Source organism: Nothobranchius furzeri, chromosome 7 (genome assembly GCF_043380555.1).
Source record: "Nothobranchius furzeri strain GRZ-AD chromosome 7, NfurGRZ-RIMD1, whole genome shotgun sequence".
Classification (NCBI taxonomy): domain Eukaryota; kingdom Metazoa; phylum Chordata; class Actinopteri; order Cyprinodontiformes; family Nothobranchiidae; genus Nothobranchius; species Nothobranchius furzeri.
Window position 1 is genome coordinate 50,233,271 of NC_091747.1, and position 23,503 is coordinate 50,256,773.

At 42.6% G+C, this 23,503-nt stretch overlaps 3 protein-coding genes and 1 non-coding gene across 8 annotated transcripts; all 4 read left to right on the forward strand.

Moving 5' to 3' along the window:
• Positions 1-5,211, forward strand: gars1 (glycyl-tRNA synthetase 1). 2 transcript variants are annotated; one of them, XM_070553177.1, is made up of 17 exons: positions 1-436; positions 809-910; positions 1,184-1,286; positions 1,359-1,500; positions 1,827-1,915; positions 2,315-2,391; positions 2,465-2,610; positions 2,688-2,837; positions 2,910-3,072; positions 3,160-3,324; positions 3,395-3,507; positions 3,578-3,718; positions 3,796-3,881; positions 3,954-4,063; positions 4,141-4,234; positions 4,307-4,497; positions 4,778-5,211. In XM_070553177.1, the coding sequence occupies exons 1-17, from the start codon at positions 185-187 to the stop codon at positions 4,901-4,903; spliced, it is 2,250 nt and encodes a 749-aa protein (XP_070409278.1). In that variant the 5' UTR covers positions 1-184; the 3' UTR covers positions 4,904-5,211. The 2 variants fall into 2 exon arrangements, with proteins under 2 accessions (XP_070409278.1, XP_070409279.1); XM_070553178.1 differs by having other exon boundaries at positions 3,395-3,502; positions 3,573-3,718.
• On the forward strand, positions 1,617-1,752 carry LOC129167266 (small nucleolar RNA SNORA84). The gene has a single exon (XR_008566089.1). It is a non-coding gene; the product is annotated as a small nucleolar RNA SNORA84 (small nucleolar RNA).
• A 1,182-nt stretch (positions 5,212-6,393) lies between the features above and the next one.
• hhatlb (hedgehog acyltransferase like, b) lies at positions 6,394-14,192 on the forward strand. Of its 4 annotated transcripts, none has more exons than XM_015955152.3 (11): positions 6,394-6,571; positions 7,309-7,415; positions 9,020-9,081; positions 9,151-9,264; positions 10,286-10,480; positions 10,553-10,762; positions 10,950-11,121; positions 11,192-11,336; positions 11,407-11,442; positions 11,525-11,726; positions 13,605-14,192. In XM_015955152.3, the coding sequence occupies exons 1-11, from the start codon at positions 6,492-6,494 to the stop codon at positions 13,956-13,958; spliced, it is 1,677 nt and encodes a 558-aa protein (XP_015810638.3). In that variant the 5' UTR covers positions 6,394-6,491; the 3' UTR covers positions 13,959-14,192. The 4 variants fall into 4 exon arrangements, with proteins under 4 accessions (XP_015810638.3, XP_015810641.3, XP_015810639.3 ...); XM_015955155.3 differs by having other exon boundaries at positions 6,451-6,651; XM_015955153.3 differs by having other exon boundaries at positions 6,494-6,633.
• Positions 14,193-14,607: 415 nt separating this feature from the next.
• klhl40b (kelch-like family member 40b) lies at positions 14,608-18,544 on the forward strand. Its single transcript, XM_015955151.3, has 6 exons — positions 14,608-15,944; positions 16,017-16,174; positions 17,119-17,223; positions 17,709-17,894; positions 17,985-18,134; positions 18,203-18,544. The coding sequence occupies exons 1-6, from the start codon at positions 14,817-14,819 to the stop codon at positions 18,312-18,314; spliced, it is 1,839 nt and encodes a 612-aa protein (XP_015810637.3). The 5' UTR covers positions 14,608-14,816; the 3' UTR covers positions 18,315-18,544.
• The last annotated feature ends 4,959 nt before the right edge of the window (positions 18,545-23,503 follow it).

Here is a 23,503-nt window from a genome sequence, read left to right on the forward strand (position 1 = left end):
ATTGAGTAAAGTCTCCAAAAACATTTATTTAATTTTTATTTATTTTAATTTTATTTTTAGCGAATCAGCCAATTACACGTGAAGAACGCGTGAGACGTAACGAAAGTGCTGAGCCGGAACGACGGCAGTATTTACTTGTTTCGTGAGATTTCATCATTCTCTGGAGGTCGCGTTACAGCGGTCCATGCTTCTCCGCAGCGCAGCGTTATCACTGCTGAGGACCAGCGCTGAGATTTCCTTCTCCTGTCGGCCGGTAACGGTCCGTTTGTGTCGGCTGTCCCATCGCCAGCCGCTCGGTAGAAGGCCCTTTTCCACCTCGGTCTGCCTGCTTAAGAAAAAGAAAAAGAGCCTGTGGCTGCAGCTTGCGGAAGAAAAGACCATGGACGGAAACATTGAGGAGATTCTCGCCCCTTTGAGGCTTGCTGTGAAAGAACAGGTAATATTTGCTTTCTGCCACTTTAAAACTAGTATATTTTTTTTAAAGTAGTGAGGTAACTTAAGTGAGAAACGGTCTGAAGTGGTTAAGCTAACCGGCTAGCCTAGCCGGCTAACCCCAGCCTGTCAATGAATGAGAGCAGACTGGAGTCGCTACAGGAGCTAACCGCTAGGTGATATTCATGTGCCACGTTTCAGAGCTGCTCTGCAGGCTGATGATAGCAGGGTGGGGTTGTTTTATATTTTTTTTAAAGGAGGTTTATTTTGTGCTGCTACCAAAAACAATCATCAATCTTTTTGCTTCCCAAACACGTCCAGGCGTTGGCTCAGTTATTTTTGGCGCAGTGGTTTGCAATGTTTTCTTCTGGTTTAGGGAGAGCTGGTGCGCCAAATGAAACAGGAAGGAGCTCCTGAAGTGGATGTGACTAAAGCTGTAGCTGAACTGAAAGCAAGGAAGAAAGCTCTAGAAGCCAAGGTAAGAAATTCATAGTTTCATTTGTTATGATTTCATCTGAGAGGGATGCCAGTCCCACACGTTCATCCATGCAGAGATGACACAAATTTGGCACTGATCAAATGGTAATATCACAAACTGACATGTATATTAGTATTTAAAGAGCTTGTCATTGGTTGCACACATCAAAACAAATCAACTTAAGTAGTGGTGAAGCTGAGAGTCTGCAGCCTCCTGGCTAGTATTCTTGGGACAGTCATATATAATTTTACCTCTGTGTTGCACAATTTGCAGGAACTGGCATTGCAACCCAAAGATGACATTGTTGACAGACCCAAGATGGAGGATACCCTCAAGAGGCGGTTCTTCTATGACCAGGCCTTTGCTATCTATGGAGGTAATGCTCTGGTGGCTAATAATAGAAATCGAGATTAAACTGACACCTGATGCATTCATTAACTCTCCTCAGGTGTGAGTGGCCTGTACGACTTTGGTCCTGTTGGCTGTGCCCTGAAGAACAACATCCTGCAGGCTTGGAGGCAGCACTTCATCCAGGAGGAGCAAATCCTGGAGATCGACTGCACCATGCTGACCCCTGAATCCGTCCTCAAGTAGGCGACTGGTTAAAGAAAAGTGGTTTAGTTGGAATAGTTATTACTCACATGGAAATTAAAGAGAATTGGCATTCTTTTGTGGAATGCTAGGCCACATTACGGCTGGAGGAAGTGCCTGGTGGTTCCTGGAGTCGGCTCTGAAGTGCTGAACTTTAGGTTTTTAATAACAGGCAAACATTGATTTCTGTGATTTTATGCATGGAAGCTGCCTCTATAGCAGCGCTCCATAGCCCGGTCGCAGATACACTTGTTAAAGACATAAGAATCACCTTGTTTGTTCTCTCGTTGATGCTGATTGATTGTTGCACCTTTGGCTCCTCCAGGACTTCAGGACACGTAGAGAAGTTTGCAGACTACATGGTGAAAGACGTGAAGAACGGTGAATGCTTCAGAGCCGACCACCTCCTCAAAGGTGAGAATTTGTCTCTTTCTTCTTTTTTTTTGAAAGGTTTAAATCTGCATGGGACTCTGTCGTGGCGATGCGCCTCGGGGAGAATGAGAAACATCAGTCTGGATCACAGAGACTCCACCCGCGCTAAAAGCCTGTTTGGATGTTGAGACATGTCAGTTCCTGTTGCGTCGCTTCAAAAGATGATTTAATTAACAATCGGAACGAAAAACGTTTCACATTTTGATCTTAACAACTTCAGAAAGCTTTTTAAAAATTCCAGATTCGTCTAATTTAGTACAAGAACTAACTTATTAGGAAGAAATCTTGGAAGGAGGATTTGAATTTAGACTAAAAATTCCTTCAGTTCAGTCCTTTAGAGTTTTTACCAAACGGGATAACGGTGAGTGGTTTCTGCTGCAGCTCATCTCCAGAAGCTGATGTCCGATAAGAAGTGCGCCGCAGACAGGAAGTCAGAGATGGAGAACGTCATCACTCAGGTTGGTCTTCACTCAGAATCTCTACTGATATGATTCGTCATCGCCCTTCTCATTATATTTCGTTGTTTTCCAGTTGGATAACTACTCCCAACAAGAGCTGACGGACCTCTTTGTCAAATACAACGTGAAGTCGCCGACTACAGGAAACGAGCTCTCTCCCCCCATCGCCTTCAACCTGATGTTCCAGACGTCCATCGGCCCGGGAGGAAACATGCCCGGGTATGATCCAGCTCAAACCGGAGGAGCTTTAGTGACGTGTGCAGATTTTTACCGCAGGTTCTGGTCTGAATTTGCAGCTATCTGAGGCCTGAAACCGCTCAGGGAATCTTCCTAAACTTTAAGCGTCTCCTGGAGTTCAACCAGGGCAAACTCCCCTTCGCTGCTGCTCAGATAGGAAACTCCTTCAGGAACGAAATCTCCCCTCGCTCTGGTCTCATCAGAGTCAGGTGAGCTAATCCTCTGGCTCTCATCTGCTTGTTAAACAACCAAAACTCTTTAACAAACCCTTTTTCTTGCAGGGAGTTCACTATGGCCGAGATTGAGCACTTTGTGGACCCAAATGAGAAAATCCATCCTAAATTCTCCAACGTAGCTGATCTGGACATCATGTTGTACTCCTCCAAAGCCCAGACCAGCGGCCAGTCAGCTCACATTATGAGGCTGGGCGATGCTGTGGAACAAGTAGGTATCTAGAAAACCATCCAACTGGGATGCTAACGGGATCTTCTGCTTTGCTTTTAAACAGAAAATCTCTTTTTCTAAATCCAGGGAGTGATCAACAACTCCGTGCTGGGATATTTCATCGGGAGGATCTACCTCTACCTTACTAGAGTCGGCGTTGCCAAAGACAAGCTGCGTTTCCGACAGCACATGGATAACGAGATGGCTCACTACGCCTGTGACTGCTGGGACGCCGAGGCCAAAACCTCTTACGTACGTTTATCTCGACTCTCCTCGTGTCTGTTGGTCGTCCTCACGCTGAAATGACATTTATTTGTCGCAGGGCTGGATTGAAATTGTTGGCTGCGCTGACCGGTCTTGTTTTGATCTGAAATGCCACTCGAGAGCCACCAAAGTCCCCCTGGTTGCTGAGAAGCCACTGAAAGAACCCATATCCTTAAAACACAACATTTAGGAGGATTTGACGGTTGTATCAGCACTCTTCCTTAACTTCTTCACACAAAACCGTAAACGTCATCCAGTTTGAGCCCAACAAAGGAGCCATTGGGAAGGCTTATAAGAAGGACGCCAAGATAGCCATGGAGTATCTGTCGGTGTGTGACGAGTGTTTCGTAGCGGAGCAGGAGAGTCTGCTGAATGAAGCTGGGTGTGTTTAAGATGAATCAGAGTTGTTTTTAGAGCTGGCTCCAGTTTCCTTAACGGGGTTTTACCTCCGCTTCACAGAGAGTTCACCATCGAGACGCAAGGGAAGACCTTCAGACTGACGAAGGACATGGTCAGTGTGAAGAGATTCCAGAAGATGCTGCATGGTGAGAGGGACTCCTGAGGAGGGTTAATCCGGAGGAGAAGCTTGGTAACTTCCATGTTTTTGTCGCCTGCAGTGGAGGAAGTTGTTCCCAACGTCATCGAACCTTCGTTTGGCATCGGTAGGATCATGTACACCATCTTTGAACACACATTCCACGTCAGAGAAGGCGACGAACAAAGAACGGTGAGTTCCGGTTCGCTGTGTGTTGAATCAAGAAGTTTCATTATTGTTTCCTGGTTTGTTTTTTGTTTTTTAAACAGTATTTCAGCTTCCCTGCTACCGTAGCTCCATACAAATGTTCTGTCCTACCTCTCAGCCCAAATCAGGAGTTCATGCCCTTCGTGAGGGAATTATGTAAGTATCCTCATGCGGTCCCACGAGTTGACGTGTTGCAGCAGCTTAACCTGATGTTTGGCTCCCTCTCAGCCGATGCGATGACCAAAAACGGCGTGTCTCACAAGGTGGATGACTCCTCCGGGTCCATCGGGCGGCGCTACGCCAGAACAGATGAGATCGGAGTGGCGTTTGGCATCACCGTCGACTTTGACACCGTGAATAAGACGCCTCACACGGCCACTCTGAGGGACCGTGACTCGATGAGGCAAATCAGAGCCGAGGTGCATCTTCAGATCATCAGTCTTGTTCCAGCTAATCTAAACATTTCTATAAAAGCTAAAACCAACTTGAGAAACATCTCACTTGTATCATACTACTTAAAATTGTTGGTGGCTGTTTGCTTTGCTCGATTATGGTTTTTTGATTTATCGGGGTGATCCAAGCTAATAGTGGGATCCTGACCCCAACAATGAGAAGTAATGTATTGAAGGAAGTCCTGCATTAAACATTAACGTGAAGCATCTCATTCCACAACCTAACGCCCTGCTAACTCTGGTTTAGGTCAGCGAGCTGCCTGGGATTGTTCGGGACCTCGCCAATGGCACTTTCACCTGGGCAGAAGTGGAGAGCAACTACCCCATCTTTGAAGGACAGGAAACCGGCAAAAAGGACACGTCTGAAGAGTAAAGCTCACCTCGTCTGCAGGTCGCTCCAGAAAACGTCAGATTTGACGCAAATGCACCGCAAGGACAATTCCTGCCACAGTGGTGGGCTGAGCCCTCGTACTGGTCTCCACTCTAATCACTAAAACGTTGTGAATTTATCAAATGTCGGAGCTGCAGAGAAGCTCACACGGGACTTTGCATCTGTGTGTGATGGTTTCAATGTGTTTTAAAAGGAAGAAAAATCTGATCAGGTTGTCGGTGGAGGAGAAACTCCCACTGAATATTTAACAGTTCCAATAAAAGCAGCCAGCACTTACTGGGCACCACCGAGTGAGTACCTGTGGGTTTCATTGTTGCGGTTGAAGCTGCAGACACCAGCATGTGATGACCTCTACGAAATGGTTCCAACATCTATCCATCATTCTGAACAAAGAGCTGAATGCCACGGGAAAACATTCAAACAGAATAAACGTCTAAAACTTGAAACAGTAAAAAATAAGAATAAAATATATTCAACTCTTCAAAAAAGTAGCTCTGTATGTTTAGACATGACTAAAGACGGCCACATAGAAACTGGTCCTCAGCCTAGACTTGGAACACCTACTGAAAGGTGCTTCTCTGACGCTCATCGGCGGGGTGACCACCTTGTGATTTTAACTTGGCCATGGGAATCTAACAAGCCTTTCAAGATGACTGCAACAGATTGGCAATGCATGGAGGAGTATAACCATTTAAGGACTTGTATATGAATAATGAAAACAACTCAATACCACACAGGAAACCAATGTAGGTTGACCACCAGTGTAAAACGTTCTCTTAGAACCAGAAAACAATCTTGTCTCTGTAGTTTGGTTATGGGCTCCTGGCTCATTCCAGCAGAGTTACTGTAGTCTAGTGTGGACGTTAAAGTATGAATCACCGTTTTGAGTAGACAGAGATACGAACAGCTAAATCTTAGCAACATGAAGATTAAGAAATGCTAGATTTTTTCAAAAGACTGATTTAAATGCAGCTTCCATCCTAAACTGGTGACAACTGTACTCAAAGGGAGCTGGTTGACAGAAGCCATGTCAGCATGTCTTTATGGTATTCAAAGCATCCAAAGTGGTACAAGCAGAGTTAAATAGTTACTTAAGTGTTCACCAATACAGAGGGCTTGGAAAAGTCATTAGCCATAAAAGCTTTTCCTGAAGTGTCATTAATACTTATGTTCACATCCATTGATTTTCAGCCGCTTATCCGGGGTCGGGTCGCGGGGGCAGCAGTGGAAGCAGGGAGGCCCAGACTTCCCTCTGCCCACCCACTTTGGCCAGCTCCTCCAAAGGGGGATCCGAAGGCATTCCCCGGCTAACTGAGAAACTTTGTGTGTCCATGGTCTTCCATCGGGTCTCCTTCTGGTTGGATGTGCCCGGAGGCATCCTCACTAGATGCCTGAGCCACCTAAACTGGCTCCTCTCGCTTAGACTCATATGAAAATATTTTGTTAGGATCATTAAAAATCTCCTTCTAGCCCCGCCCCATTAGAATAAATTCATCCTGTCATCTTTAACTGGCAGCAGCTCCCTCTCTGGGAGTCAGAGGGACCCACAGTCCAACTCTTAACTCTCTGGATGCACGAAGTTCAGCGTTTCTCATTTTTGTTTATAAAGTTTTTTTTTTTTAAACTGAAAGAACAGCTGCTGCTCTCAAGGTCAGTATCAGACAGGAGCTGAGGACAAACCTGAGTGCACGACTGTGACATTTCAACTGCAGGCAAGTCATCCGATCAATGTGAGGTATACTTTACATTTGCTTCTTTTGGCCTGAAGAAATATTAATTATTGTTTATTTTACACCACAAAGCAGCAGAAGGTAATTGTGTGTTTTATGAACAGGCTGCTGCAATGTCTAGTTACTGGAGAAGAGTTGTTCAGTTAAAAATAGCAGACAGCTGGACTTCTTATTATAATCAGACCATCTGACCTCCACTGTTCTTCTTGATTATTAAGTTTGTTTGAAGCCAGTGAATCGTTTAAATGGTGCAGGCCTTTAGAAATAACTTGTAACAGCAGCGGGAGGAAATATTTTACTACATTTGATTTGTCTAATTAAAAGAAAATCGGATTATTCAGATAAAATCACTCATCAGTCGCAGATAATAAAGAGCCTGTGCTTTCTCCTCCATAATTAAATAATTTTAACCAATAAAATAAAACCTAACAAATATGACAATGCGCCATTGTTTCTGCAACTAGAACCAACCTCAACGACTTCATTGATGAAAAAGAATGTGTTTATCGTGATTTAAAATTGAGATGCAGATCAGAAATATTGAATGAAACCTAGAGCTTCTTCTGCAGGACTGTTGTTAGCGCTTGTGCACAACCACACAGCAGTAAAACTCTTTAAAGTGGCGCTGATGAGCTGAGTTCTGTTTGTGTTCATCAGCATGGGGATCAAAGCTGCTCTTCCCAAGTATGAGGTCTACTTCTACAGCTCGGTGCTGGCTCTGGCCGTGGTCTGGGCCACCTTCTGGATCTCTGAGGTGTCCAGCTGTGAGTAGAAGGAAGAACACCTGAATGTATTTAATAGCCACCATCCATCCAACAGTGTTATGTGGTTTCTTGAAATGAAGAAAATGAATTATTCTGTAAAAGGACATTTTAAAAGGTTGTTCCAGAAATGGAAATCGGTTATTGACTGTTTTAATTATTTACTCTTTATGGTGTTTTATTTATGTATGCAATAGGGATGCATGATAATTCGGCATTAATATCAGCCGATGTTAGTCATTTGTTAACATATCTGTATCGGTCCGACAAATAAAACTGGCCCAATGTTAACAACCGTTAACTTTGTTCATCTGTTTTAGGAGGTTAGGGTGGTGGTGTGTATTTGTTTAGTCATGGGACAGTGATTGTAATCATCTCAGATGCGTAAATGTGTGGTGTGTATACATAATAATGCAAATTCAACTTTAATAATTTTCATTCTATACAAAATCTGCTGATTTTAGACGCATTATTTGTCAGTATATCAGTATCAGCAAATATCTGTTATCGGCCATAACAATATTAATATCGGATATCGGTAACGGCCCAAAAATTTCATATCAGTGCATCAGAAGTATGCAATATTTCCCCCTGGAGTATTTTTTATTTATTTATCTTTAATCAAATATTGTTTAATTATTTTATATTTTTCATTATTTGGTAATATGACAGACTTTGATTAACATGACGTCATCCAATGTGAGTTTATTAAATCTGTAAAATGTGTGTGTGTGTGTGTGTGTGTGTGTGTGTGTGTGTGTGTGTGTGTGTGTGTGTGTGTGTGTGTGTGGTTTTGGGAGGAAAAAGCAAAAGACAAACATTTAGTCATTTTTAAAAATGGTATGACTGATTTTGTGTCAATCAATAAAGATATTAGATACAAAGAAAACTTCAATTATTTGCTGATAAATTGACAATTTGTTTACTTTTCAAATTTTGGTTAAACCACTTGAGGTTAATAAAAAAATTATTGCACTTTGCAATTATTATTGTTTTTATTATTACTATTATTATTATTATGTGTCCCGCAAGGTTCAATATTAGGACCCCTGCTGTTTTGTGTGTACATTCGGCCCATTGGGTGATATCCTACGAAGTATCGCATTTCATCTAAAGGCTGATGACTGTCGGCCTTTAGATGAGTACAGCGGTTGGCCAATCTCACAGTTTTTAGATTGCTTGGGTGATGTCAAAGCATGGATGGCTGAGAACTTCCTGTGCATTAATGAACGTAAGATGGAAGCAGTGCTCTTTGGTTCCAGTCGCTACACTGATGACTCTATGGTTGATTTTGGCGAGTTAAACCCCACATAAGGGATTTGGTTATTCATTAATAGGTGATGATTGGCAATGCCTTTTGCTTTAGAGGTCACATAAATGGAGCTATGGCATCTTCCTTCTATCATCTAAGATGCTTGACTAAGGTTAAACCATTCTTGTCTAGACATGCTGCAGCTTTATGTTCCCAGACTGACTTTACTGGTCACTTGGAGTCAAACCCAATCTCTAAAATATATTTGTTTTACCTCATAATGTCTCTTTAGAGCAGATTAAACTTTATTTTAACAAGAAAAATGCTGTTATCATAGTTTCTTCTCTGATTTCAGCCAGCGTAAGCAGAAAAACATTCAAAGCCAGTTTGAAGCCTGGGTACTTTGGGAGAAAAATGGTAAACAGTCACATATAAAATAGGTCATTAATAAAAAAAAAGTCCTTATTTTTTCTCTCTGATCCACAGGACACTGCTGATTTTGAGTGGATGATGTGGTTCTCCACCTTTAGATCGCACATCCTGTTTGCGCTCTCTGGTCATGTGCTGTTCGCCAAAATCTGCTCCGTGTTGGCTCCACAGGTGCTGCACTACTGTCTGAATGTTTTCCACTTTGCTGTTAAATAAGCTTCAAAGACATGACCTAATACATTATAATACATTTCTCTACTACGAAAGAAGGGGGAAGAAATATCCAAGGTTTTCTTAAATTAATGTAACCTGAAATACTTTGACATGGTCTAACTAATCAGTTAGCATCACACGGGGCTCCAGTCTTGTAATCGATCTATTTGAAGGCTGTATGGCAGTCACAGTGCTGATTGATATCAGGGTGTGTACCACACTGAACATGGACCACAGAAACCTCAGGACAGATTTGTTTCGGGAGATAAGATAATTATTGAACAGCATGTTGAAGCTAAAGGCTGAAAGACCATCTCCAAGCAGCGTGATGTTCCTCTGACTACAAATGGGCGTTTTATTCCAAACTTGGAGGCTCACAGGACTGTAGAGGACCACGTGGATGTGGCCTCAAGAGGTAGGTTAAAGACAACATGTCTTGATGAAATGATTAGAATCTACATTGACCAGAGCATCTTCTAAATAGATTAGAGGTTAACTCAAAGGTCGTTCATCGCTATTCAAGCTAAAGTGGACATAATACAACAAAAGCAAAGTGAGACTGGAAAACATAACTGGACCTTTTTGGCTAATTCCATCAGCTTCATTTTCCTGGTCACACAATTTAGGAAGCATCTCCAGATGATCAAGGCTTTCTGAAGCCAAATGTGTTTCAGTTATGTATCATGAGTTCTCCAACAGGATAATGGACCAAAACACATTTAAATAACCCTAACCCTAGAACAGCACCAACCATTAGACCATTCAGACACGAGGAGTTGGCCTGAATACCTTTGGACAGGTGCAGAAATAAAACCAACTTTCTTCATTGATCTTTGTTCAGTCCACATCTGTTGATGCTTAGGAAAACAGCTAATTCCAAATGAGGTAAATTATCCTCTAATTACAGAAAATGGAAACTTTCTTTGATTTAAAGTTTAAGACATCCGCCTAACTGTGTGATTCTGTTCCTGTCTTACAGTACAGGTCCCTGGTCCACATGGTGTACGGTCTTCTGGCTGTGTTGACCAGTATGGGCTGGACCTACATCGCCCTCGTGCTGTCCCACTGTATCCTACTCTACAGCGTCTCCTTGGTGAAAATCCGCTGGCTCTGCTTTGTCACTGGCCTCTGCACCCTCACTACTTTTAAATGTGAACCCTTTGTGTCCTGGCAGGTAGAATCACCTGGAGTCCTTCAGTGATTAGGATTTAGTGTTTTTATTTCTCACGCTTTCTCCTCTATAAAGGCAGGCCTTGTGGAGGGAGACTTTGAGCTTCGTCACGTCCTCTTCTACGGAGGCTGTGGGTTCACCATCATGCGCTGCATGAGCTTTGCTTTGGAAAACTGTGAACGGAAAGATGGGAACTACACCATCCTAGAGCTGCTCAAGTACAACTTCTACCTCCCGTTTTTTTATTTTGGTCCCATCATGACCTTTGACAACTTTTATGCACAAGTAAGCTCAGCTTGCTAGTTCCTATCTGAATGATCGGTTTGATATATTTCAATGAAACTCTTAAAGTAATTACTGGAAATGCATTTGCTAACCCTAACCATAACTGATTTACAAATACTGAGCTAAAGTTTCTTGTGAGAGGAGATTCTTCTCTGGAGGTTGGGTGTTTGTGTCTCTCTCTCTACAGGCCAATAAGTCGGACTTATCCAGGAAGGAAACGGAGATGTGGAATATCAGGCTGCAGGGCCTGATCCATTTAGGAGTCATAATCATGGTGGACATCTTCTTCCACTTTCTATACATCCTCACTATTCCCGCTGACATGAAGCTTCTGAAACACCTCTCTGACTGGGCTTTGGGTTGGTACCGTCTCATAGAAACTCTGATCAGAGAACTCTGACTGAACTTGTTCTCCTGTGTTGTTGCCAGTGGGCGTGGCTTACTTCACTCTGGTTTATGACTGGATAAAAGCAGCCGTCATGTTTGGTGTCATCAGCACTGTGTCCCAGCTGGATCACCTGGACCCACCGAAACCACCAAAGTGCATCACTATGCTCTACGTATTCGCTGAAACGTGAGTCCAAGTTGTGCATCAGAACTTCTTCCGGTTCAACAAACCTAAACCAGCTGTTGTTTTCATTCAGGCATTTTGACAGAGGGATTAACGACTGGCTGTGCAAGTGAGTACCACAGAAAACTCCTCACGCGACTTTATTACCATTGAGCTCAGATATGAAGGTTCTGATGGGTTTGGGTCCTCAGGTACGTTTACAACTATCTGGGTGGGAGGCACGACGGTGTCCTGGAGGAGCTGCTGGCGACACTTTGCACCTACAGCATTGTCATTCTCTGGTTGGGACCCAGTCAGGTGGTTCTGCTCTGGGCCTTCTTCAACTGTTTGGGTCTCAACTTTGAGCTGTGGACCTCTAAGGTCTCCTCCATGGAGCCGTTTGTCTCCTATGAGGTTTGTTGGCCTTCACATTTCATCCCAATACTTAAATGTTTGATGCTGGCTTTTTTTTTTTTACAGATATTTGATTATATCGATACTAATATCACTCCATACCAATGTATGCAGAACATCCCCCCCCCCTCCCCCCAGTAAATAAAAAGAAAACTAACATCACACATCTCATGTATACTTAAACTCTGAACATGATCTGTCCAAAATAGGTCAACTACTTACATTTAAAAGTACAACATGTAAGATTTACATTGAAATTATCACAGAACAGTCAAATGGCTCAATCATGTTGGAAGGAAGGCTACACTGCAACAGATTTACTCTCAGCCAGCTGGGGGGTTGTCAGTTTTCTCTTTTTAAAATAGCCAAAGAGGGACGTAGTCTTTCTTTGCAATCTGTGAGCCTGCAGGGTTGCCGAGTCAGGGCTGCAGCGTCTGCGTTTGTAATTCAACATCAGCCAGCAAACGCAGTTAACAGGAGCTGCCCCAGCGGCACCTCCAGAAAGTTTTGATAGGGGTGACCAGATGGGGCCAAAGAAATTTTTGGGGTGGCATACCAAATTGCCTGTGGCAATGTATTGCATTGCTCTTTTATTCATTTTTATTAAAAAAAAAAACTGTACGAATCCAAAACATTTAACTTAAATTTTACAAACACAAACATTTCAGAAAAAGACATTTCAGTTATTTAAAATGTTTTAAATTTTATTTTTAATAGTTTTTTTTGTTTAATTCACCTGTTGCTGTGTTCACAAAAAGCTATAGAGATAAAAACTTCTTGAAATGATGAGCAGCAGATACATGTATTTTTTATTCTGATTATTTGTTTACTCATTAATTGTATTGTTTTTATTTTGTTTTACAATTATGTTTGGAATAAATAAGAACAATTTTTGGTTTGAGCAAACATTAATATCACTTCTTCACACTGGCTTTTTCTGGGGGGTGGCAGCAATTTTATAGGGTTGGCAATGGCCACCCCTGGCCACCCCTTGGGGGCGCCATTGAGCGACCCCAAAAATATTTATTGTAAACCTAAAAAGCCATGGCTTATTTTTGTTTTACTCAAATATCTGGTAAAGTAGGCTAGAGGATAACGCGGCTCTAACAATGTTAACGATTAATTAGAAGTTGATAGCTCTAAAAAAAAATCTCAAGCACTTTTTTCATTTACCTAACACTTGACATTACAGTGAAATGTATTCATCTACTTCTAAACTTACTGTGGGACTCATCTTTTCCCATCATGTAGAACAGGGCTGTTCAGTTCTGGGCCTGGAGGGCCGGTGTCCAGCACGTTTAGGTTTTAGCCCTGCTTCAACACACCTGATTTCAATCAGCAGGTGATTAACAGGCTTCTGCAGAGCCTGATGAGCTGCTGCACAGGTCATTCAACCACTGAATCAAGTGTATTGGACAAGAGAAACCACTAAAGCGTGCTGGACACCAGCCCTCCAGGCCCGCAATAGAATAGCCGTGATGTAGAATCTTCTGGTGCTGATCTGTAACTGGTAACAGCCTGGAAACTCAAAGAGCGGGAGTGAGAATGTGACGTGTGTTTGAAAAAAATGGAGTGCAGTACCAAAATCGGACCACAGGATGTCACTCTTACTTCATTCTGACATAATGCACCTTTACATTAGGCCAGTTGTGCCAAACAAAAATGTGTCTCAAGATCTGTCCCTCGGATCTGTCATATTTTGACATTTTGAGTGAGAAGTAGTTGAAGAGTTTGATGTATACTATGTAAAATCTGTGTGATTAAAAAAAAGTGAAAACAGATACTGATCATTTACAATTTTCCATTTTCATTCCAATATCGTCCGATAATATCAAAAACATCTCTGTACATAATGTATTTGTGGTGTTTTATTCACAGGCAGCGATGTCAGAAGCTATGTCCCGACGTGTCAGAGCCGTCTTCAATACTTTCAACTTCTGGAGCATCGTGCTGTACAACTCTGTGGCTTTGAACAGCTTGGAGTTCGCCAAGCTGGTCGCCAAACGGCTCCTTCTCAAAGGGTTCCCTGTCACCACCATCGTTGTGATGTTTGTGACCTACTGTCTGGTTCAAGTGATCAAGGAGCTGGAGAGGAGACGGGCGCTCATCGACGACCCTGATCCCCTTCCTCCTGCACCAACAGTAAACGCTGCAACCGGCCCCACTGCCTCCACGACTCCACCTGCTGCTGCACAGCCAGAGGCAGATCCCAACAGAGAAAAAGCAGAGTAGACCTTTAACTGTTTATTGGGGAGTGTTGCACACATAATTATAGCCTATTAGCTACTAAAACATGAATCTACTGTATTTAACCTATAAATACATTATAACTAAATATTTATTTCCACTTTTGTGGAAAATCCTCACTAGTAATTCTAGTAATTTAACATGAAACACACCACTCAGTCTGAAGCAACACCAGATTTGATTTAAATGCAATAAACAAACTTTTATTTATTCAAACCATCTTGTCTCCATGGGGTGTTCCATCTGGAGTTTTACCAACAGGAGTCGGACATATTTCAGACACAATCAGCTGTTTTATGTCTATATGTAAACAGGATCTTGGTTTGGAGAAATAGTTTTATTCTGAGTGGATTGATGAGCTAACGGCTAGTCTCAACGTGGTCAAAATGTCTAAACATTGACACTGCCAGGAATACCAGAATATTCCTGAGGGAATAGCTCAGTGCTGTGTAGAGGATTATAAAATAGCTGTTGCCTGATCTGTCTGTCTCAAAGACTTCATGAACAACCACGATGACTCATGCTGGAAACGTTTTTCAACGCATCAGCTGTGTGATGCTCCTGGGGAGCGGCTGGGAAAAGGCTCCAGAGATGCCCGTATTGTATTTCAGCGTTCCAGAATAAAGCCCATAGCTCCACACAGAACTGCCCGTCTAAAAATAAGCTTTCAGTTGGAATTCAGTTGAAGGGTCAGGACAGCTGAGGAAGTGGGCCGTCCCTGGATTCAGCTGGTGAGCAGGCTCGCTGCGTGTTTAAATCCACGTTCCAGACTGCGATCCGAACTTTACTGTAGACACGTTTATTGGATTTGCGGCCTCTAGTAGACTCCCTTCATCAGGAACGATGGCTCTGCCCGTGAACCCGATGGACGAGCCCAGGTTGTACCAGCAGACCTTACTCCAGGACGGCCTGTACGACCTGCTGGAGAGCGACAAACTGATCGATTGTGTGCTGAAGATCAAAGACAAGGAGTTCCCTTGCCACCGCCTGGTACTGTGTGCCTGCAGCTCATACTTCCGCTCCATCTTTCTGTCCGACCTGGAGGAGAGCAAGAAAAGGGAAATTGTGCTGGAGGACGTGGAGCCTGGGGTCATGGGTCTGATCCTGAAGTACCTGTACACCTCTAAAATCAATGTGACCGAGCAGAACGTCCAGGACATCTTCGCTGTCGCTAACATGTACCAGATTCCCTCCATCTTCACGGTTTGTGTGTCTTTTCTGCAAAAGCGTCTGAGCATTAGCAACTGCCTGGCTGTCTTCAGACTCGGCTTGATGCTGGACTGCCCCAGGCTGGCCGTCTCGGCCCGGAATTACGCCTTAGAGCGCTTCCAGCTCATCTCCAGAGACGAGGACTTCCTCCAGCTGCGCCCCAGTGAGCTGGCAGCCATTTTGACCAATGACAATTTGAATGTGGAGACAGAGGAGGTTGTATTCGACGCTCTGATGAACTGGGTGTCCAGGGACACAGAGAACCGGCTGAAAGAACTCCCAGATTTGCTCGACTGCATTCGTTTGCGTCTGGTCACAGATGAGTTTCTGAAGGAAAAAGTGGAGAAACATGAGCTGATCTCATCTAGTCCAGAGCTTCAGCAGAAGCTCCAGCTGGTTAGGGATGCTCGTGCTGGGAAAATGCCGGAGCTCAAAAAGGACAAAAGTAAGAAGGAGGATGGCGGAGCAGCAACAGATGTAGACAACGGGGAAAAGGAGGAGGAGGAGGACCTCCTACCAGCCATTCTCAATGACAACCTGAGATTTGGAATGTTTGCCAGAAACTTGATCCTGATGATCAACAACGCAGGCGCCGTAGCGTACGACCCATCAGAAAACGACTGCTTTATGGCGTCGCTCTCCACGCAGATCCCCAAGAACCACTCCAGTTTGGTGACCAAAGAGAACCAGGTCTTTGTGGTGGGAGGATTATTCGTTGATGAAGAGAATAAGGAGGACCCACTGAGCTCCTACTTCCTACAGGTAGGATAAAAAGAGAAAAAGTAGCTGAAAATCTGATCCCGTTCTCATTCCTTCTGACTCCTTTGACCTCAGTATGACCCGGTTGGTTCAGACTGGCTTGGGATGCCCCCCCTCCCATCTCCTCGCTTCCTGTTTGGACTGGGTGAGGCCGAGAACTCCATCTTTGTTCTGGGAGGAAAGGACCTGAAGGAGGAGAACATTCTGGATTCAGTTCTGGTCTACGACAGGCAGTGAGTTGGGGAGTTTTAATACTGACTGCAAATGAATTAAATGTAATGAATGGTGGCACTTTACAACAAGGGGCCCTTTTAATAGCGTTACTTAGTGCATTATTAAATGATCAAATAAAGTATCGGAAAAGGGTAGAATGCCTTCGGCAGATCAGGGATGAGGTTCTGCCTCAAGTGGAGGAGCTTAAGTATCTCCGTGTCTTGTTTACGAGTGAGGGAGAGCTGGAGCGTGAGATCGATAGGCGGACTGGTGCTGCATCTGCAGTGAAGCGGGCGTTGTACCGGTCTGTCGTGGTGAAGAGAGAGCTGAGTCAGAAGGCGAAGCTCTCGATTTACCGGTCGATCTACGTTCCTACCCTCACCTATGGTCATGAACTTTAGGTAGTGACCGAAAGAACGAGATCGGGGATACAAGCGGCTGAAATGAGTTTTTTCTGCAGAGTGGCTGGGATCTCCCTTGGAGATAGGGTGAGGGGCTCCAGGAGGGGCTCGGAGTAGATCCGCTGCTCCTCCACATTAAGAGGAGCCATTTGAGGTGGCTCAGGCATCTGGTGAGGATGCCTCCTTGATGACTCACTGGTGAGGTTTTCCAGGCACGTCCAACCAGGAGAACTAAAGGGAGACCCAGGACATGTTGGAGGGACTCTGTCTCTCGGCTGGCCAGGGAACACCTTGGGATTCCCCTGGAGGAGCTGGCCTAAGTAGCTGGGGAGAGGGAAGTGTAGGCCTCTTGACTTAGGCTGCTACCTGACTCCGGATAAGCAGAAGAAAATGGATGGATAAATAAAAAATAAACTGCTTAACCATATTATGCAGTGCATGTGAACCTTTGTCCTAACCTTAAGGACACTTAATGGTTAACAATATTAACGTTAAAGGAACCTTTAATGTTAAGTGTTACCAAATTAATTAAATTAAATTAATCTTTTTTTTTTAAACCACAGATCCTTTAAATGGGGAGAATCGGAGTCACTTCCGTACCCGGTCTACGGACATTCAACAATATCACACAATGATGTTGTTTATGTGATCGGAGGAAAGGGAGACAAGTGAGTATGTGCTACCAGAGACATCTTTGTGTGGAAAAAATACAGACAATTAAAGCTTTCTATCACAAAATATGTGAATAAAAGTTATGATTTTTTAAGGGTGCAGAAATGTTAAATTTGCTTCCAGTCGTTCATTAGGGCCACCATGGAAACAACACACAAGCACAAATACATAAACGCAGATAAGCACAGACTTATTAAAACTAAGTTGCTGTGTAAAATATAAACAACACCATCAGTAAACTCTTTATGTTGGATCGCTATGTGAGCAGGAGGTTGTGCACACCCCAGTCTCGAGATTCAACGTTTCTATGTACGGTTTGTGCATCTAGTAAAAACATCGTAGGAGTATCGAGTTCAGGCAGATTTAAAAGAAACGGTAGCAAAGCTTCAAAGCTGAATTTGTGTAAAAGCTGTAAAAGAGAGATGTCTCAGCTATAGAGGTAAAATAACGCCATATTAATGAAAATAATTCATGTTTATAGGAGCTGTCTGAAGGACATGTGCGCGTATGATGCTAAGAGATTTGAATGGAAGCAACTGGCTCCCATGAAGACGGCACGCTCCTTGTTTGGTGCGACTCTTCACAAAGACCAGATTTACGTTGCAGCAGGAGTGACCGACGACGGCCTGACGGACTCCGTGGAGGTCTACGACATCGCTACCAATACGTCAGTTCTTCTCAGTAAAAAAATACCCAAATATTAATAAGGTGGTAGTTTTTTTTCATGTTCAGTAAAAGGGCTTTTTTCACATCTCAGGTGGTCAGATTTTGAGGCGTTTCCACAGGAGCGCAGCTCTCTGAACCTTGTATCGTTGGCGGGTTGCCTTTACTGTGTGGGCGGCTTTGCCATGGTGCCTTTGGAGGACAGCGATGAGATCCTTCCCAAAGAGATGAATGATATTTGGAGGTACACAGCAACACAATCATATCTTTTGTTTAAAATCAGTCTTTAAACTGTAAAAATGATCTCCTCAGGTTTAATGAGACTGAACAGAAGTGGACCGGGGTCCTCAGAGAGATCCAGTACGCATCTGGAGCCACAGTTTTAGGGGTCCGATTAAACACACTGCGTCTCACCAAGATGTGAAACCAGCATCATGAGTGGACATGGGTTTGGATCTGAGGCAGTGCCATGAGGTTTTATATCTCAGACACATTCATGGTTGCAGACTCCAATGTCAGTGTGAGCTGAAAGCAGCTGGACTTCTTTCTTTTCTGGCTTCCAGATTCCATTATCGCATCTTCCGGGTAATGTACCGGACATTCATGTTATGCAGGTGTTTCCATTTCATTGGGCTAGCCTTAAAAGGACAACTTTCTGGGTAATTTCAAGGGTCATCCAAGTACCTGAACTGCTAGTGAAGTAGACTGTAAAAGAAACAAAAATAAGCAGCGTTGACACTGCTTTAAAATATCTATTTTTAAACCCCCAAAGCCAAAAAATGCAGCAGAAATCACTCCACAACTTAGCCGCTTTTAGAGAACATGCCACACGTGCATAATGACACCACCCTCTGTTGCGCCAAGGCATGATCTTCATTCACAAGTCCAGTGTTGTTGCAACGTTACGGAGTGTGGCGGCACAAATGCGGCAAAATTCCCACATTGTCCTAGCTAACTAGACCAAATTCTTGCTTTGCAAACTTTGGTCTAGAAACGCTCCATTGGAACCTCCACAGCCCCTAGCAGCATTCTGGCTGGCCAATCACAGCTCTCTATAGGGGGTTTCAATCCTATAGAGCACTGTGATTGGTCCACAACGATGGGCCAATCACAGTGCTCTATCTGCTTTGTGGACCAATCAGGGCCCTCTATTTGTCTGGTGGGTGGGATGATGCAACAGAATGGAACAAGATGGCGACCGCTCATTTGAAACGGCTTTTACATCAATTTTGGACTATTTAGACGTGGGCTTTGTTAGAATCAAGAGCAAATAGATGTGTTTAAGTCCTTTATTTATAAAAAAGGATGTATTTTCACCGTCTTCAACAGCAGGCCACCTCGTTTACTGACATCCATTGTGGTGAGTAAATCACGTTGTTCATTGTCCAGTAGCAAGTGGAGATCGTTTGAAAGACAACGGTAGAACCCGCCCCAAGACTGAGAGCCGTCAATGGAGCGTTGCCAGGCTAAATAATACATTTATTTAGGCTTGCCAGGCTAACATTGCCATGCTGCCACGGCGCTTTCATAAGACACACCGTGGTAGCAGTATTACGCTTATTTGCTGGGATGGTGGGTCATCTAAAAGCGGTTCTTAATTTCATGTGCTTTTTTGTCACCTACATAGCTCCATAAAAACAGCAATTCTTCTCATCACTGAACGCCGCATTTTACGTCACACAGCTGCTCTCCTCATCACCTAAATGGATTCAATTGTGGCATATTTTGACAGAATAAAACTTTAAAAATATTATTAATGTCCATGGATGGTTGGAACATGCTAACATGGTAGTAAAGTTCTGGAAAGTCGTTGTTTGGAGACACAATAGTTGAGAGGACTGAACTATCGTAGGTTCCTCATCATCTTCCCCCATACTAGAAAATTCCCGGAACTTATTAAGTGTTAACACGGCTTTAATCCCTAAAAATGTTCAAAAATCAGAAAAAGAAGCTCAGCTGCAGGTTTTCCCACATTGTTTATAGATGTATTTTTGCAATTAATGGACTGAGATTGTGGAACGTAATCAGTAGACTGTTAATAATTTTGCAATAAATTATTAAATAAATAACATTTTGGATCTAAAGCCTACATTGGCTCATTGGGAATCTGTACATGTTCCACCAGATGGCAGCAAAGTTTAAGTTGTGATTTAAACCAGAAGCTTTTACCATTAAAAAGCAAAACCTACAAAAGTCAAACTAAAAAACAAGAAGAGAACACACATGCAGATTTTCAGTAATATGTTTATATTGTTTAATAGTGAAATGACGTCTTTATGCTCTACTGTGTTACAGACAGTTAACACTGGTCAATAATACAATGAAAGACGAAAATACAGCCTAATGATATTTATTAGCACCTCTAGACACTACTGCCCTTGTTTTTAGTTGTTTATCACAGCCGAATGTAACAACCACTGTTGGGCAGAATGGACCGATACACACTGTGGTGTTTATAACACAGACGAGACAATCAGCAAGTAACAAAACACATCAGGGTTTCTTGAACAGAGCTGCAGTTTGACCAATCTGACGGAGCGTTGAAGAGGGGGCTGACCACGGCACCTGGTCTATGTTCACCATCTTTTCCCCAAAAGGAGTCAAATTCTAAGCAGCAATTCAAAGTGCAACATTTTAAATGATCAGCGTTTACTTGTAAGTTTTGAATAATGTATGGAGCTCCAATACTGGCAAAATTCTAATATTTGTGTTTAATTGTTGTAAATAAATTAAGAATCTAACAGATTTTACTTCATTTTTCTATGCTAGTATTACCTCTTCTTGGATTTTATTTCCCCAAGAAATTCCCTCAAACCATTTAAACATTAACAGATTTCTGGCTAGCTTATATTTTTAAAACAGTTATCATTTTACCTGTGGTAGATGGCTATTTGGAAAATCAGTTTTAAAAAGGACTAGCTCTGATCGGACACAAGTGCTAATGTCAGCATGAACAAGGCTAAGTTAAAGGGAATTAGTAATTAAACTAATGAACCTCTACTCAGCAAGAAATGTGAAATCACATGGATGATTATAACAACTACGTGGTTTTTATAAGTGCAAATTATGACCGCAGCAGCTAGCGGTGCAGCCTGGAGGACTTCCGGTTGGAATGTTATATGAATGGAATTTATATAATAATAATTATTCACACAAAATTCCATAAAGATTTTTTGACTTGTTTTAATGTGGCAGCAATTTATTGTAAGTGATAAGTGGCCTGTATTTGATATAGCGCCTTCTAGAGTCCTGGGACGCCCCAAGGCGCTTTACAACACAATCAGTCATTCACCCGTTCACCCATTCACACACACATTCACACACTGATGGTGATGAGCTACGATGTAGCCACAGCTGCCCTGGGACACACTGACAGGGGCGAGACTGCTGAGCGCTGGCGCCACAGGTCCCTCCGACCACCACCAGCAGGCAAGGGGGATTAAGTGTCTTGCCCAAGGAAACAACAACAGTGACTGAGTGACCGGGGCTCGAACCTGCAACCTTCTGATTACGGGGCGAGCACTTAACTCCTGTGTCACCGTAGCCCCCAATCTACTAGCCGCTAGTTCATCTGTATGGTCAGAACTAAAGTCCTCTAAAACCCGACTGTGTGAGATCATTTTTCAGTATAATTGAAAATGGTGGTTCAGGGAGCTGAAAATGTTTTATTAAAGCCATACTTTTTCATATTTTTAAATCATTTTCTTGAGCCAGTATGTGCTAAAATAATCTGTTACTTATGAAATGTTACTCAAGCTCTCACCGCCGTCTGTTGCCAGCATACCGCACTTGCAACTTCAGAATTGCCGGTCCAGCCCCTGTTGGACTCAGTAAAGTGCAGCTGACATGCCTGGAGTCTGCTTCCAGCACATTTCCTGCATGTTTTAGATCGTGAACACAGCTGATTTTTAAAAAAAATTTATTTAGTGATGAACCGCTCCTGTAGACACTAATGAAGGCTGAGGAAACATTTCAGCAGTTAGATTAAGGTGTTAAAAAGACGAATGCTTAACTTAGTAATGACCACTAGGGGGTGCTAAAAGCAAGCTTTACTACTGTTCTCAGGTAGAACCCCAAACTATTTCATAATTTTTAGCTGTGTTCAGGTAAATATATATGCCTCAGGCTCTTATTGTGAAGGATTAATGAAAACTCTTGAAAAATAGACAAAAAGACTGCCCCCTGTATCCAATAAGATGCCTCATTTTAGTAAAAAGACACCCAGAACCATCAGTTACAATCATAAAAAAATAATAATCATTCCAGCTCACGTTTTATTTTAATAACTCAAATGGCTTAATTTTTGACCTTTTGGTGCTCCACATTTTTAATCAAACACAGGCCAAAAGGAAATAAAAAATACACAAAATATGTTCAAAAACATGACACCACAAGATAACTTTAAACTCTTTAAACAAAAATGCATCTTACAGGAGATTAAATTCATTCTTAAAATGGCACTTTTCCCTCCAGCTGAAGGTGAAGGCCACTAAATGAAACCCATTTCTGTAACCCAGAGAGTCGATCCCATGAGCACCCTCTGCTCTAAACATGCTGCTCCTATCTATCTGTGCTGCCCAGGAGCCAAAATCAATCCCAGCTAAACGTTCAAAAGAATATTCTCATTAAGTGAGAGAAGTCTGCAGGCCTACAAGAGCAGAACTTACGCTCTATTGTTCAATCTGCGATAGAAATAAAACATGGCAGCAGGTTATGTAGACATATGGTGAATGCAATGCAGAATGCAGAGTCGCTGGATGTGTTTGCATCCAGCTAATTATGATAAAACTTGGATTCAAGGACAAATACAACTAACTCAAGCCTTTGGCTCTTAGCTTTAGTAAAGAATAATTTGGCTAATAGAAAAACTAAACTAAACTCCTGTGCAAAAACCAATTTGAAAATTAGCATAATTTTCAAAACGTTAATTTACATTTTAAAATGTTTTTTTTCTAATAATCTGGGAGATCATAAAGGACTGTTTAGTGTGTGTTTTCAATAAAGTATGATTGATTTGATTTAGTTTTTGGTGAGGATAAAAAAAATTAAACAGAAATATGACATTTTTGCTTATTACAGCAAGATGATCAGCTCACTCGACCTGCGTGATCTCTACGACATCAATAATACGACCATTTCTTAGAGCCGTTTTAGCGTTCGTTCATATATGACTACAGTCTGCTGACTTTGCTTTTGGACGATTCAGGACCGATTTCTTGATTGATCACAACGTTGAACAGGGACTCATTAATGAGACTTCGATCTCACTTTGATCATTTGAAGGCACACACACACACACACACACACACACACACACACACACACACACACACACACACACACACACACACACACACACACACACACACACACACACACACACACACACCAGCAGCCTTCCTCAGAAAGATTACGGTTTCACTTTTTAAACCCGATTTGGAGAATAAAGTGCTCTTATCAACAAAACATTACTTATTACATAAATAATTTGGCTGCTCACACATTCTTTTAATTTTTTTGTCTTTTTTGTCTAAAAATGTCACAAACTAAAAACACATAGAGCTGTTTCCACTGGCTTGTAGTTAACTGACCTTAAAAACTAAAGTAGGGCTT

Bases quoted from the DNA above. Each gene is read 5' to 3' on its own strand.
- gars1 (XM_070553177.1), top strand. From the start codon at position 185: ATGCTTCTCCGCAGCGCAGCGTTATCACTGCTGAGGACCAGCGCTGAG. The intron at 911-1,183 runs GTAAGAAATTCA...CACAATTTGCAG, and splicing joins AGAAAGCTCTAGAAGCCAAG to GAACTGGCATTGCAACCCAA. The intron at 3,882-3,953 runs GTGAGAGGGACT...TGTCGCCTGCAG, and splicing joins ATTCCAGAAGATGCTGCATG to TGGAGGAAGTTGTTCCCAAC.
- hhatlb (XM_015955152.3), top strand. From the start codon at position 6,492: ATGCACGAAGTTCAGCGTTTCTCATTTTTGTTTATAAAGTTTTTTTTT. The intron at 7,416-9,019 runs GTGAGTAGAAGG...CTCTGATTTCAG, and splicing joins GATCTCTGAGGTGTCCAGCT to CCAGCGTAAGCAGAAAAACA. The intron at 9,082-9,150 runs GTAAACAGTCAC...TCTGATCCACAG, and splicing joins GGTACTTTGGGAGAAAAATG to GACACTGCTGATTTTGAGTG.
- klhl40b (XM_015955151.3), top strand. From the start codon at position 14,817: ATGGCTCTGCCCGTGAACCCGATGGACGAGCCCAGGTTGTACCAGCAG. The intron at 17,224-17,708 runs GTGAGTATGTGC...TCATGTTTATAG, and splicing joins ATCGGAGGAAAGGGAGACAA to GAGCTGTCTGAAGGACATGT. The intron at 18,135-18,202 runs GTACACAGCAAC...TGATCTCCTCAG, and splicing joins GAGATGAATGATATTTGGAG to GTTTAATGAGACTGAACAGA.